The sequence below is a fragment of the Chiloscyllium plagiosum genome, chromosome 5 (assembly GCF_004010195.1).
Source record: "Chiloscyllium plagiosum isolate BGI_BamShark_2017 chromosome 5, ASM401019v2, whole genome shotgun sequence".
Classification (NCBI taxonomy): Eukaryota; Metazoa; Chordata; class Chondrichthyes; order Orectolobiformes; family Hemiscylliidae; genus Chiloscyllium; species Chiloscyllium plagiosum.
Window position 1 is genome coordinate 115,012,639 of NC_057714.1, and position 13,893 is coordinate 115,026,531.

The 13,893-nt window shown below is 39.9% G+C and overlaps 1 protein-coding gene across 2 annotated transcripts in view; it reads right to left on the bottom strand.

Moving 5' to 3' along the window:
• Positions 1 to 13,893, bottom strand: part of mindy4 (MINDY lysine 48 deubiquitinase 4) — a 186,465-nt gene that overhangs the window by 103,797 nt on the left and 68,775 nt on the right. For both annotated transcript variants that reach the window (XM_043690847.1, XM_043690846.1), the window contains exon 8: positions 6,652 to 6,768. In XM_043690847.1, the coding sequence (XP_043546782.1) occupies positions 6,652 to 6,768 (117 nt within the window). The remainder of the gene's footprint in view (positions 1 to 6,651; positions 6,769 to 13,893) is intronic.

Here is a 13,893-nt window from a genome sequence, read left to right on the forward strand (position 1 = left end):
CCCCTCTCTGGTCTATCACCCTCACCTTAACCTCCTTCCACCTATCGCATTCCCAACGCCCCTCCCCCAAGTCCCTCCTCTCTCCCTTTTATCTTAGCCTGCTTGGGACACCTTCCTCATTCCTGAAGAAGGGCTTATGCCCGAAAAGTCGATTCTCCTGCTCCTTGGATGCTGCCTGACCTGTTGCACTTTTCCAGCAACACATTTTTCAGCATCTCAGTCACATACCACTAATTCAAGCCACAATTCTTTCCAGCAACAGTCCTGCATCATCCCAGGATCAAAGCAATTAATTTGTATGCAGTTATCTTAAGTATGTGAATCAAGATAATGCTAACTGCTTGTGTATTACAGTCAGTCTGTCCAAATACAAACTATCACAGCACTTTCAGTCTGCACAAAGACCCTTTTGATGTAGAAGGGACCTTTAATCTGAAAGCATATGCCCTGTAAAAACATTCCAGAGAGAATTAGCTTTTTAAATAAAGACAGACTTGTATTTATACAGCATCTTTCACGATTTCAGGATATCCCAAAAGTGTTTTACATGCAAGAAATTAGCACACTTATTCTAGATCTGAACAAATTTTCAGCTTGCAGATCCTTGATTACCTGAAGGACAGTGGATGATTATTTTCAAATGCTACTCTGTTACCTAAATGTTTCACATTATAATCAAAGCCAATCATTCACAACAAGCCAAATCTCATTTATTTCTTATGAGATTCCAGGAACTGTATCAGTGTTTCGGAGAAATCAGATAACCTATTCCTTATTCAATATAAATCAACTAGCCGGTAACTTTAAATTGTCAATTTTGTTGTTGAAATAAGCAAATACTTTTAAAGGACAAGAAACATAAAATAAATAGTAGATTTCTTTTGTATCTATTCACACACAGGGAAACACTGGTCTTGGTCCATGCAGGATTACTATTCCTTTTTTTAAGCCAAAATCTTTCAGAAAAAGCCCAGTTACGTCTCAAATTCTATAACCAGTTAAAGAAATCCAAACTATTTCTCTCTCTTTCACAAACATTGCTGGAAAAGCTCAGCAGGTTTGGCAGCATCTGTGGAGAGAAGGCAGAGTTAATATTTTAGGTAAATTATATTTCCTCAGAACTCTCAGTTTTCACCTAGTTGTAGGAAGGATATTTTTAAGCTGGACAGGAATCAGAAGAGATTTACCAGGATGTTGCTGGGTGTGGAAGAAAAACTGGATAGGCTGGGACCTTTTTTTTCACTGGTGTGTAGGAGGTTGAAAGGTGACCTGATAGAAGTTTCTAAAATATTGAGGGGTATATATTAGTGTTCTCTAATAGTTCTTTGTTTATTTTGACAAATTAATGAACACAAGGCTGAGCACCAAAGAGGGAATGCACTTGTACATACTACTGTGCACAGGGATTAGACGAATGAAAGCACAGAGGAAAGGAAAATGCACAGCAGTTACTATGGGCCAACGATAACAGAATGAACAAAAAGGCCTCTTGTAAAAGCTGGAAAAGACCGAACAGAATTCAACGTCATCAGCCAGGATTTTGGTTGAATGTGAGATCGGACATCAGCACTAACCAAACCATATCCTCCAATTATAGGCCAAACCAAAACAGCCAACACACAAAGTTTGATTATGGATTTTGTTCTTCCAGAGTTTGCTGCACTGAGAGCATTCTCTTGAATGATTGGAACATGGGAGTGGAGAACCAGCAATGGCTGTGGTGAACCTAACGTTTCATGCAGAAAGGTAAAGAACATGAATATCTTTTGGTCAACAGTGCACTATGTGGAACCTAAATGCTTTTGCTGTCTGTGCATATTTTTCAAAGAGCCACCAGCATGCACAGCAAAATCTTGAATAAGTGTCAGATTATTTGCTGTACATTAATAGCATATGCAAAGCTTGGGGTGTTTGCAAGGCTAGGAATAATTGTTACATTCATACAACATAGAACAGTCTTTACGCGGAGAGTGGTAAAGGCGTGGAATGCCCTATCTGCTAATGTAGTCAACTCAGCCACATTAGGGAGATTTAAACAATCCATAGATAAGCACATGGATGATTTTGGGATAGTGTAGGGGGACAGCTGAGAATAGTTCACGGGTTGGCGCAACATCGAGGGCCGAAAGGCTTGTTCTGCGCTGCATTGTTCTGTGCAACATCAGAGCACAGGAACAGGCCCTTTGGTCCATGTCTGTGCTGACCATAATGCCATTCTAAATTAATCCCATCTGCCTGCATTTGATCCGTATCCTGCTATTCTCAACCTGTTCTTGTTTCTGTCTAAACACCTGTTAAACGTTATTACCATATCTGCTTCTATCACCTCCAGACACCTACCACCCGGTGTAAAAAAAACTTGCCTCACATATCTCCTTTAAATATTCCCTATCTCACCTTAAACCTATGTCCCCTACTATTTGACATTTCAACCCTGGAAAAAATCATTCCCAATATCCACCCTAACTATTCCTCCATTTTACATACTTTTTATCAAGTCACCATTAGCCTCCTAAACTCTAGCAAAAACAACACAAGTTTGTTCAATCTCTCCTTATAGCTAGTGCACTCTGGTCCAGACAACATCCTGGTAAACTTCTTTTGCACCCTCTACACCATTCTTATTGTGGCAACTAGAACTTCACATAATACTCCATTCCTAAAAATAGGTCAAAAATCATCTTCTATCTAATTCTTTTTGCTAACTGGTTTTCCCCCAATCACACTGGTTTTTCTAGGGAGTTGACAAGATGTTATCACAGGAAGTTATTTCGTGAATTACCGAATCAGACAGCAATCAGAATTGAAATACAATTTTAGACCCTCAAACTGGCAGAGTGAAAGCCTTTTATTTGTGAAGGCTTTCATTGGCTGACTTCAGTCAGGGTTCTTTGTCAGTTAAAGATCCAGATTCAACGAAAATTGGAATTTGTGCCCCACATTTATGCAATTAGGAGTGTTGTGGCATTAGGATATAAACACAGATTGGAGAAAACATTAATAAAACCAGAAAAAGACAGATACACTCAGCAAGTGAGGCAGTTCCTGCAAAAAGACAGCATTTCAATTCAATGATCCGTTACTATGAGTGAAACAAAATTAGGCGTCACAGATTTTAAACAAGTATACAAATAGGAAAAAGGAGAGACAGGAGAAAAAAAAGAAAAAAAAGTGTACGAGAGCATGGAAAGCTGAGGAAATTAAATGACCAAAACGATGACAATGCAAAGCAGAAGTGAATTGCAATGAGGAGAGTAAGGAAATAAAAACAATTTTCCAAAGTAATAAAAAGAGGTACTGAAAAACTGAGTTCAGGGAGATGGAATGTGAGGAGACTTGTGTGGAACATACACACTAGCAGAAATCTTGTTGGGCCACTGGTCTATTTCTGTGTTTTATGTTAGTACAACAAAAGCTGACAGGACTTAAATCCAAATTCAGGTCATCCTAAGGAAGATTTAAACAACCAGATATTTATAAATAATCACAATCCAGCAGTCAGCTCCAGGCAGATTAATCAAGAGTAGGCAGCTCAGATGGGAAGCAAGTGCACATTTGTGCATGCTCATATGGCAACAGCCAAACCTCCACCCAGCTTGCCAGAGCACAGCAGGATTAAGTGATAAGCCTGCTTCTATTGCTTTTTATTGGGTTCTTCTTACATAAACAAATCCCACACACACTCATTCTCAAGACCTCAAAGTTTAAATAAAGTTTAAGATAATATTTGGTGTTTCAGAGACAACTGAGACATAGTTCAGGTCTTATCTACAGACCACACCTAATGTCATTGATACAGACCAGGCAAGCTTACCATGGAGCAACTTGGATTCAACATAAAAGATTTGATTTGAGAAGGTTAAGGGTGCTGAAAATGTGCCTTCCAATTTACACAGGAGTGCAGCCACATAAGAATCTGGAATTTATTAGGTGGTGCAATAAACAGGTCATGCACAACCAGTGTTCCATGAAAGATGCATATGTGCATACCTATCTTTAAGGTGTGTTGTTTAAATGGCATTTTTCTGAAGCTTTTCATCTTTCACTCACTTGATTGACATTTGATTAATTGATTTATTGTCACTTATATCAAAGTATAGTGAAAAGCTTTGTTTATGAGCAGTACAGGCAGTTCATAGTAAGGAGAAATGTACAGATCAGAGACTGTAAAAAAACTTAGAGACAAACATGTTACATTGTGCAGGGCAGGTGCTGGGCAAGATCAACGTTAGCAAGATCAGCATTATTTGTGGCGACAGTGTCTACTCATCAGTCAAATGACAGCTGGGAAGCAGCTGATGCTGAACCTAGTAGTGCCTGTGTTCAGGCTTCTGTATCTTCTGCCCGAAGGAAGAGGTTGTAGGAAATCATTGCCAGGGTGCGCTGGGTCTTTGATGTTGGCAGCCTTTCCACGGTAGTGAGCCATGTAAATGGAGTCCATGGATGGGATGTTGGCTTCCATGATGGTCTGGGCTGTGCACACAATTTTCTGTAGTTTCTTACAGTCCTGGTCAGAACAGTTGCCATTATGCACCCAGACAGTATGCTTTCAATGGTGCGTCTCTAGACGTTAGTGAGGGTTCTTATGTACATGCCAAATTTCCTGAACCACCTGAGGAAGAAGAAGTGTCGTTTTGCCTTCTTGACCGTCACATCTACGTGGGAAGTCCAGGTCAGGTTGTCGGTTATTGTCACTTCAAGGATCGTGACAGTCTGCACCCTCTCAACCGCAGTTCCGTTGACGTAGATGGGGTGTGTTGTCTTCCTTTCTTTCTGAAGTCAATGATCAGGATAATTCACAAGAAACAATCACTAACTCGTGAATTTTCCATGGCGATGCCTCTGCCAACCAAGGTCCACTTGCCAATCAACACACTCATCTCATACAGTATAGAAGTTGTTTTATATTGGTAATCTTGCAAATAATGAAGGCAAGATGAAAAGCTTCAAAAACACTTAATTTCTGTACTGCTAAACTATTAATCTTAAATATAATGCTCTTTGCAATGTCTGAAGACAAATTGGACCAAACTGTCATATCGCATTAAAGGAACTACTACATCTCTCAATCTGAAAATGCCTAACAAACTCCACTCCCATCTCAGAGGAGAGATTATCACTGCACACCCATGGATCATGCAGTTGGAAATATTCATTAAATAAATTACCAGGGGGTAGAAAGTACAGAGGTCTTAATGAGTTAGGGAAGCCAGCAGCTTCCTGCATTCCGGTCAGTGTACGTCGGTGACAGTGGCTAGAGAACTGGTGAAATATATGGAAGTAAAGGAATGAAGAGCCACCTCTTTTATATCACCTTTGACCAAAACAAAGCAACAGAGGCTGAGTTAGAAACTGTAGAGTTGGAGAAACATTTGCCTGGTTTCTCGAAAGATTCAGCATTGGCATAGGTGCTTCACTTTTCATCTGAGCGAGAAGATCGTGGGCTCATTGACTGATCAAGCCTGAAGCTTGTAATTTAAGCTGGTTCTCTAGCACATATTGAGGCATATTGAGATACCACCTTTCAGATGAATGATGAAACCAGTATCTGCCCTGTAAGATGGATATGAAGGATTCCATCGCAGTCGCTAAACAATAGCAGGGAGACACCTCGACTAATATTTAATCCTGAACCAACATCTCTTAAATAGCAGTGAGACTAATGACTAGTTAAACTATTTGAGAGACTGGCTGCTACATTTCCTGCGTAACTCAGTGACCACACTTCAGAAGTATCTATCTGACAGTACTGCCTCACATTTTTGACAACAGTAATTAGTTCAAAAAGGAAACAAAATTTTAATTTTAAAGGGATTTATTATGCTCCAACCAGGGTCTAGTAATGCCCTAGACTGATTCTGAAGTTGCATTTTAATGGTGCTAACTCTAACTGCTCACCATTATTATGAAGTAACAGAATAGTTTTCCCAAGTACAATTTTTCAAAAGTACCTAACTAGCTGCAAAGTACTTTGCAATGTTCGGAGATAGGAAAAGACATTACAGAGTAAGTTCTTTACAATCGAGTGCTTAAATTCTATGAACCACAGATTTAGAATGGGGGAACATAAGGTTGATTTAGGAGACAGGCAAAGTTTTGGTCAAGTTCAAATATAGAGTTGTTCACAACTGAGGTGAGCCAGAAGGACATCTGAATAGTCAAGCCTAGAGGTAGCAAATGCATGGATAGTGTTTCAACAGCTGCTGAGTTGAGCAAGGCAGAGAATGATAATTTTACAGAGGTGAAAGTAGGCTGCCAGGGTGATTACAGGTTGTCTGATGCCAGACTATTGTGACAGCTGTGTTTTTCTCCAATGTGAAACCCTACAGAGGGTGCAAATTATGTGGTTAACTGGTTTCAGGCTATCACAAAACCAGCAGATCAGTTGAGTAAACTCATGAAGGCAGTGATTACACAGGAGTAAGTCAAATCAGCACAGGGCCTGTGGGTTTCCAATGTGAACTCATACCAGAAGTGGGAATTATAGTGTGGGTTGGTGCCAGAGTAATGGAAACTGTTTAGAAAACACTGTGGGTTTCATATAGCTCCATCCAAATTAAGGTATTTTAAGCACATAAGAAATACTGATTTCAAAATTACACATCTTTCTTATGGTGCTGTATAGCAAGAACAAGAACAGAAAATATTCACCTTCTTCTGAACAATGCCATATCTTAAGTCAGGAACATCACTGAAAGTGAAACTCTGTATCTTCCATTCCTCAGCAAAGCATGAGAAGCTGGACCCAAAGAGAAGATTTTTCACCTGCTGCAAATAAAATCAGAATCAAAGCATCAATGACTGATTACACCACAGGAAGACGCTATCCTGATGAAGGGCTTTTGCCCGAAACGTCGATTTTATTGCTCCTCGGATGCTGCCATAACTGCTGTGCTCTTCCAGCACCACTAATACTGAAAGACGCCATTCAGCCCATCAGAATAATGCTGACTCTCAAAGAAAGCTTGCTTTTAAAAAGATTAGATGCCCACTTGAAACAAAATATTTCAAGAAAGATTGCCAACTGGCCTATTAAAGGTCATTGTAACATTAATATCACAGAAATCTTGGCTTCTAATTCTGCTTTATCACTATTACTGCCAGTGTAAAGAGTGGAGACGTTCTTTGAAGCACAGTGAGTTTTGTCAGTTTAGAACAGAAATTGAATTAAATTCAAGGTGGAGTTACATATAGTTCTTAAGGCCAAAGAGATCAAAGGATCAGGAGAGAAAGTAGGAACAGTGTTTGGAGTTGGATGATCAAACATGTTCATACTGAATGACAAAGCAAACTTGATGTACTGAATAGCCTCCTTTTCCTATTTTTTGTTTCTGCATTTCTAAATTTTCACAAGGGAAGGAAGATTTTCAGGGCTATGGCTCTTTGCAGGTAAGAGCAGGAAAACAATTAACTGGATAGCTCTTTCAAAACAGCCCAAAGAGGTATGATGAGCCAAATGACTTCCTTTCTGTTCTGCATCATTCTACGATCCCATGAGCAAACAATTAACTCATTACAGGTCTTCCTGGCTTAAAATTAATTGAGGTTACCACTTCATAAAAAATTCAAATAACAAATTTCTCTTTAAAAATAATTATTTGATTTATCAAATTTGAATTTTAAAACCCTCTTCATCTAGTGAATTTCTTACTTAGTTATGACAACAATCAGGATGCTGGTAAAGCTGATAACATCAATCAAACAGGTAGCTAGCTAATCTCGAGAGTGTGGTGCTGGAAAAGCATAGCAGATCAGACAGCATCCGAGGAGCAGGAGAATGGATGTTTTGGGCAAAAGCCCTTCATCAGGAATGGGGCTGAGAGCCGGGAGGGGGGATAAGGTAGCTGAGAGTGTGATAGGTGGATGAAGTGGGGGTGATGGTGATTGGAGGGTGAAGCGGATAGGTGGGAAGGACGACGGACAGGTCATGAGGGCGGTGCAAGTTGGAAGGTTGGAACTGGGATAAGGTGGGAGGGAGAAAATGAGGAAACTGGTGAAATCCACATTGATGCCGTGGGGTTGGAGGCAGAAGATGAAGCATTCTTCCTCCTGGCATCAGGTGGTAAGGGAGTGGCGATGGAGAAGGCCCAGGACCTGCATGTCCTTGGTAGAGTGCAGGGGGGGGGTGATTTGAAGTGTTTAGCCACAGTGCTGTGGGGTTGGTTGGTGTAGGTGTCCTGGAGATGTTCTCTGAAGCACTCTGCAAGTAGGCGTCCTGTCTCCCCAATGTAAAGGAGACTGCATCGGGAGCAATGGATACATTAAATGATATGTGGAAGTGCAGGTAAAACTCTGATGGATGTGGAAGGCTCCTTTGGGGCCTTGGACAGAGGTGAGGAGGGAGGTGTGGATGCAGGTTTTGCAATTCCTGCGGTGGCAGGGGAAGGTACCATGAGGGGAGGGTGGGTTGGTTGGGGCAGGAGGGACCTGGCGAGTTAATCTGGTGAGTTATCTAGGTAATCTGATCACATGACCTGGCATGGCTTCCGCTCTGAAACGGGGTACCTCAAACTGTATCGCACTCTCAGGACTGCACTGAAACTCTCAGGAAAAAAAACTGCACCTGAAATTGAGCCTTGTAACTGGGGTGCATGAAACCGCTGCTAAATTGAACCCAGCTAGTACGTTACAAATTAATTTCTTTTCACTAACATCTCCAGCAATCACTTCCAGTAGGTTGCAGCTTTACTACTATCTTCATTAATAAATGTTCCACTGTTCTATCTACAGCCACCAGGATCTTTCGTGCGTTTTTAATAGCTTTGTCTTTTGTCTTAGCATTGCAAATCAAGAGTCTATTGCTGTTCAAGCTTTTTAAGAGCAGCCAACTAGATAAATTCAAGTCACTGCATACTTCGATTGCAGACTTTCGCCACATTTTCTCTATCTCAAGATACTAGAAATCTGAAGTAAAAAGTAATATCCTGCAAATTCTCAGCATTAGAGAGGACTAGTTCATATTTCAGAATGGAGCCTTCAACTGCTCATCCACATCATTGAACTTGAGTACGGTTAGCAATATTGTTCAGCCAACAGTGCTTTTTCCAATATTTGCATATTCTCAAGAGCTCTGCTCTCATCTCTCCTCTACTCCACACTTTACTCACCTCCCCTGAAGCTCTTAGAGACTTATCCCAACATGTTCACCAGAGCTGCCTTAGTTCCTTTGAGAACAAACAGTAGCTAAAGAAACAGCTGGAGGACTGGCTACAGTTCTGTGACGACAACAACAATATATAAACATGTATTTATACCTAAGTGCAAAGAATGTCAATTATAGAATGGGCTTTCCAATCAAACATTAAAATAGCTCAAATTGATCCTCCATAACTTAAAAATATGAGTTCACCTCATTTTGACATCAGTGAAAGCAACACTATTTCCATACCAAACGTTTCGGAAATTTGGAGACAATCATAATGAATCCTTTGCTCAGGACTGAACTTAACACTAGGTTATGGTTCGTAAAGGGCAACAATTAGAGATAGGAACTGCAGAAACCGCTCTCCCAATAGTCAAATGCTAACTCTGCCACAAATAATAATCAAACAAATTCCTAAATCTGATGATTGTATTCAGTTGACTGATCTCAGACTGGTCTCAGGGAATTAAAGCTGGATTCACTTTTTCAGCCTTTACTCAGTGAGTGGTACTCTTAACCAGTCAAGAAGTTATTTGTTCAAACCCCCATTTCATCATCTAAGCTGTTGCACACAAAGAAAATTTCCATGCTGTACATCTCTATGACTCTAAGTGCTCAGGGGACACACTGTTTCAGAGGGGACATTAAGTCAAGGTCCCTTCTACATCTAAGATTCATTACATAACAACGGGGAGCAGGGGTAGGTCACTTGGCCTGTAGAAACTCACCACCATTCATTAAAATCATGGCTGACCTTTTCTGGCCTCAGCTCCATTTACTCGCCCTCTCAACACAACTCATAATTCCTTTACTGTTCAAAAGATTATCTGCCTTCGCTTTGAAAGCATTTACTGAGGAAGCCTCAGCCATTTCACTGGGCAGGGAATTCCATAGATTCACAATCCTCTGGGTAAAGAAGTTCCTTCTTAATTCAGTCCTAAATCTGCTCCCCCTAATTTTGAGGCTATGCTCTCTTGTCCTAGTTTCACCTACCAGTGGAAACATCCTTTCCACTTCTATCTTATCTACTCCCTTCATAATTTTGTATATTTCTATAAAATTCACCCCTCAATCTTCTGAATTCCAATAAATATAATCAGAGTCAACTCAATCTCTCATTATCAGCCAATCCCCTAAACTCTGGAGCACCTCCAGTGCCTCCTTTCTCAAGTAAGGAGACCAAAACTGCATGAAGTCCTCCAGGTGTGGCCTCAGCAGCACCTTATACAGCTGCAACATAACTTTCCTGCTTTTAAGCTCAATCCCTTTAGCAGTGAAGGACAAAATCCAATTTGCTTTCTTAATTACCTGTTACACCTGCAGACCAACCTTCTATGATTCATGCACAAGGACACTCAGGTCCCTCTCAACAGTAGCACGATGCAATATTTTTATCATTCAAGTAATAGTCCTTTTACTGTTATTCTTATCAAAATGGATGACTTCACATTTTTTAACATTGTATTCCATCTGCCAGACCTTTGCAAAGGGACATAGTGAGTGGGCAAAGTTTCAGAGTCCTCTGCACGCTTAGCTCTACCACTCATCTTAGGATCATCCGCAAACGTGGACACACTACACATGGTATCCAACTCCAAATCATCTATGTAAATTGCAAATAATTGCACAGCCAATACTGATCCTTGAGGCACTCCACTAGTCACCGATTGTCAACTAGAAAAGCACTCATTTATCCCCATTCTGTTTCCTATTGATTAACCAATCCTCTATCCATGCTAATACATTGTCCATAGCACCTGCATCTTTATCTCATGCAGCATGCCTTTTGTGCAGCACCTTGTCGAATGCCTTTTGGAAATCTAGATACACCAGATTACAGGGTCCCCATCATCCACCATACTCATAATGTCTTCACAGCATTCCAAAAGATTAGTTAAGCATGATCTGCCCTTCACGAACCCATGCTGCATCTGCCCAACAGGACAATTTCTAACTAGATACCTTGCCATCTTCCTTGATAATAGACTCAAGCATTTCCCTCACTATAAAAGTCAAGCCAACCGGTCTATAACTCCCTATCTTTTATCTACCTCTTTTTTTAAACAGTGGCATCACTTTTGCTGTCTTCTAATCTGTTGAAACTGCCCCATAGACCAGTGAATTTTGGAAAATTACCACAAGTGCATTTGCTATTTCTCCCGCCAACTCTTTTAGTACTCTGGAACGCATTTCATCAGGGCCAGGAGACTTGTCTACCCTGAGCTCTATTAGCTTGCTCAACACTACCTCTGTTGTGATAATGATTGTTTCCAGGTCCTCACCTACCTTCATCTCTTTGTCAATTACTGGCATGTTATTTGTGTCTTCCACTGTGAAGACCGACATAAAATACCTGTTTAGTACCTCGGCCATTTCCTCATATTCCATTACTAAATCCCCCCTTCTCATCCTCTAAAGGACCAATATTTACTTTAGCCACTCTTTTTCATTTTATATATTTATAGAAACTTTTGCTGTCTTCATATTTTGAGCTAGTTTATTCTTATAATGCATCTTCCTTTTCTTTATAGCATTTTTGTGGCTTTCTGTTTACCTTTAAAGCTTTCTCAATCTTCTAGTTTCACTGATGTTGGCCACTTTGTATGCCTTCTTTTTCAATTTGATAATCTCCCTTATTTTCTTAAATACCCATGGCAGATGATCCCTTTTATTACAGTCCTTCCTTTTCACTGATATATACATTTACTGAGCACTTTGAAAAATTGCTTTGAAAGTCCTCCACTGTTCGCCAACTGTCCTACCATAAAGTCTTTGCTTCTAGCCTACTTTAGCCAACTCCTCCCTAATCCTATTGTAGTTTCCTTTGTTTAAGCACAGGACCCTGCTATTGGATTTTATCTTCGCACTTTCCATTTGTATTCAAAATTCAATCAAACTATGATCGCTCCTTCTAAGAGGATCCCTAACTGCGACATCATTAATTATTCCTGTCTTATTGCACAGAACCAGATCTAAAATAGCTTGGTGTCTGGTCAGTTCCATTACATCCTGTTCAAGAAAACTATCACAGGTACATTCAATGAAACTCAAGGCTACCCTGACCAACCTGGTTCAATCAATTGACATGTGGACTAAAATCCCCCATGATAATTGTCATACCATTTTTAAAGGCATTAGTTATTTCTTTGTTTATTGTCCACCACAATGTGATATTATCTGGTGGCCTACAGACTATGCCTATCAGTGACTTTTTCTTCTTAGGAGTTTCTAATTTCCATCCAAATAGATTCAACCTTATTCTCCATAGAACTTGTACCATCTCTTACTGCCACCTGGATGTCATCTTTAAATATCAGAGCTACACCATATCCCTTGCCTTCCTGTCTGTACTTCCGAATAGTATGATACCCCTATTAAAGAACAAGAGACTCTTTCTCCTCGGTTAATATTTATTCCACAATCAACATCACAAATAATAAAACGGGATATGATCACATCACTATTTGTAATAAATCTTGGCAACATATCACTGCTATTACCCTCAGTATAACAAGTTGGCACATGTTTTATGCAAAAGAACCAGGGGTAGCCAACATTTTTTTTCCCCTGAAATGTAGTGAGTTGTATGAATTTGAAATAGTAGTTGAATTAGTGTCATGCTATTAACAGAATTGGATAACCGCTCAAAGGAGCAAGCTTGGCAGGGCTTTGGGGCAAAAGTAGGGAAAATAGGATTAATTGCGTAAGTCCGTACAAATTGACAATATTATAAGTGATTGCTTTCAAAAATAACAATTCATTGGACATATATCCTGCAAATCTGAACTTTTCTTTTATAAAGGCAAATCTCTTCATTTCAATGTACTCTAGTAAATAAACTTGAAAATGAATAAAGCAATGAACACAATCTGATTTTGCCACAAAGTAGATCTTAGGTAAGACATGCGGTTTTCTCTACAATCAAACAGCTTCACTCCACAAGCTTACATATAACCAAACGGAGAGCTGCTTACAATTACAGAGTCAAACTCTTTGTGAACAAATAAGAATTGGCCTTTCACACTTGCTATTAGTGTGCAAGTTATGGGTAAATGGATGCTCGCTGAGCTGGAAGGCTTGTTTTCAGACATTTCGTCATGTATTAGGTAACATCTTCAGTGAGCCTCCCAATGAAGCACAGGTGGTGTAGCCCACTTTCTATTTCTATAGAGTTCTGGTTGGGTGCCATGCCACCTAGAAGCATGGCATTCCAACCAGAACTCTATCAACAAACACATCGACTTGGATCCCATTTACTCCCTGAGAAAAAGCACAGGAAATGACATCACCAACCCTAGGAAACTCAAACATATAAATAGAATGTGGGCTACACCACCAGTGCTTCATTCAGAGGCTCACTGAAGATGTTACCTAGTATGGTGACAAAACATCTGAAAACGAACCTTCCAGCTCAGCGAGTAAACTTACATCCAGAACCTCAACCTGAGCTACAAATCTTCTCAAAACTCGCTAACACCTATGGGATCCTGTAGTCAATTCACTGGCTAAAAACCTGTATCCAGTTTGAGATATGAAGAATGGCTATGTAAGCACAGTATCGAAGGACCAACAGCACACACTATTTCCAACTCAGGCAAAGTTTGTTCTAATGGATTCAAAGTAACTACAAAATTCAACAGCTAAAATACAAATACAAGATTAGTCTAAATGAATCAAATTATCTTACTCAACAATGTGATTTTTTAATTCCAAATTTAAAATTTTGAGAAGTGAGCACTTTAATTCTATTT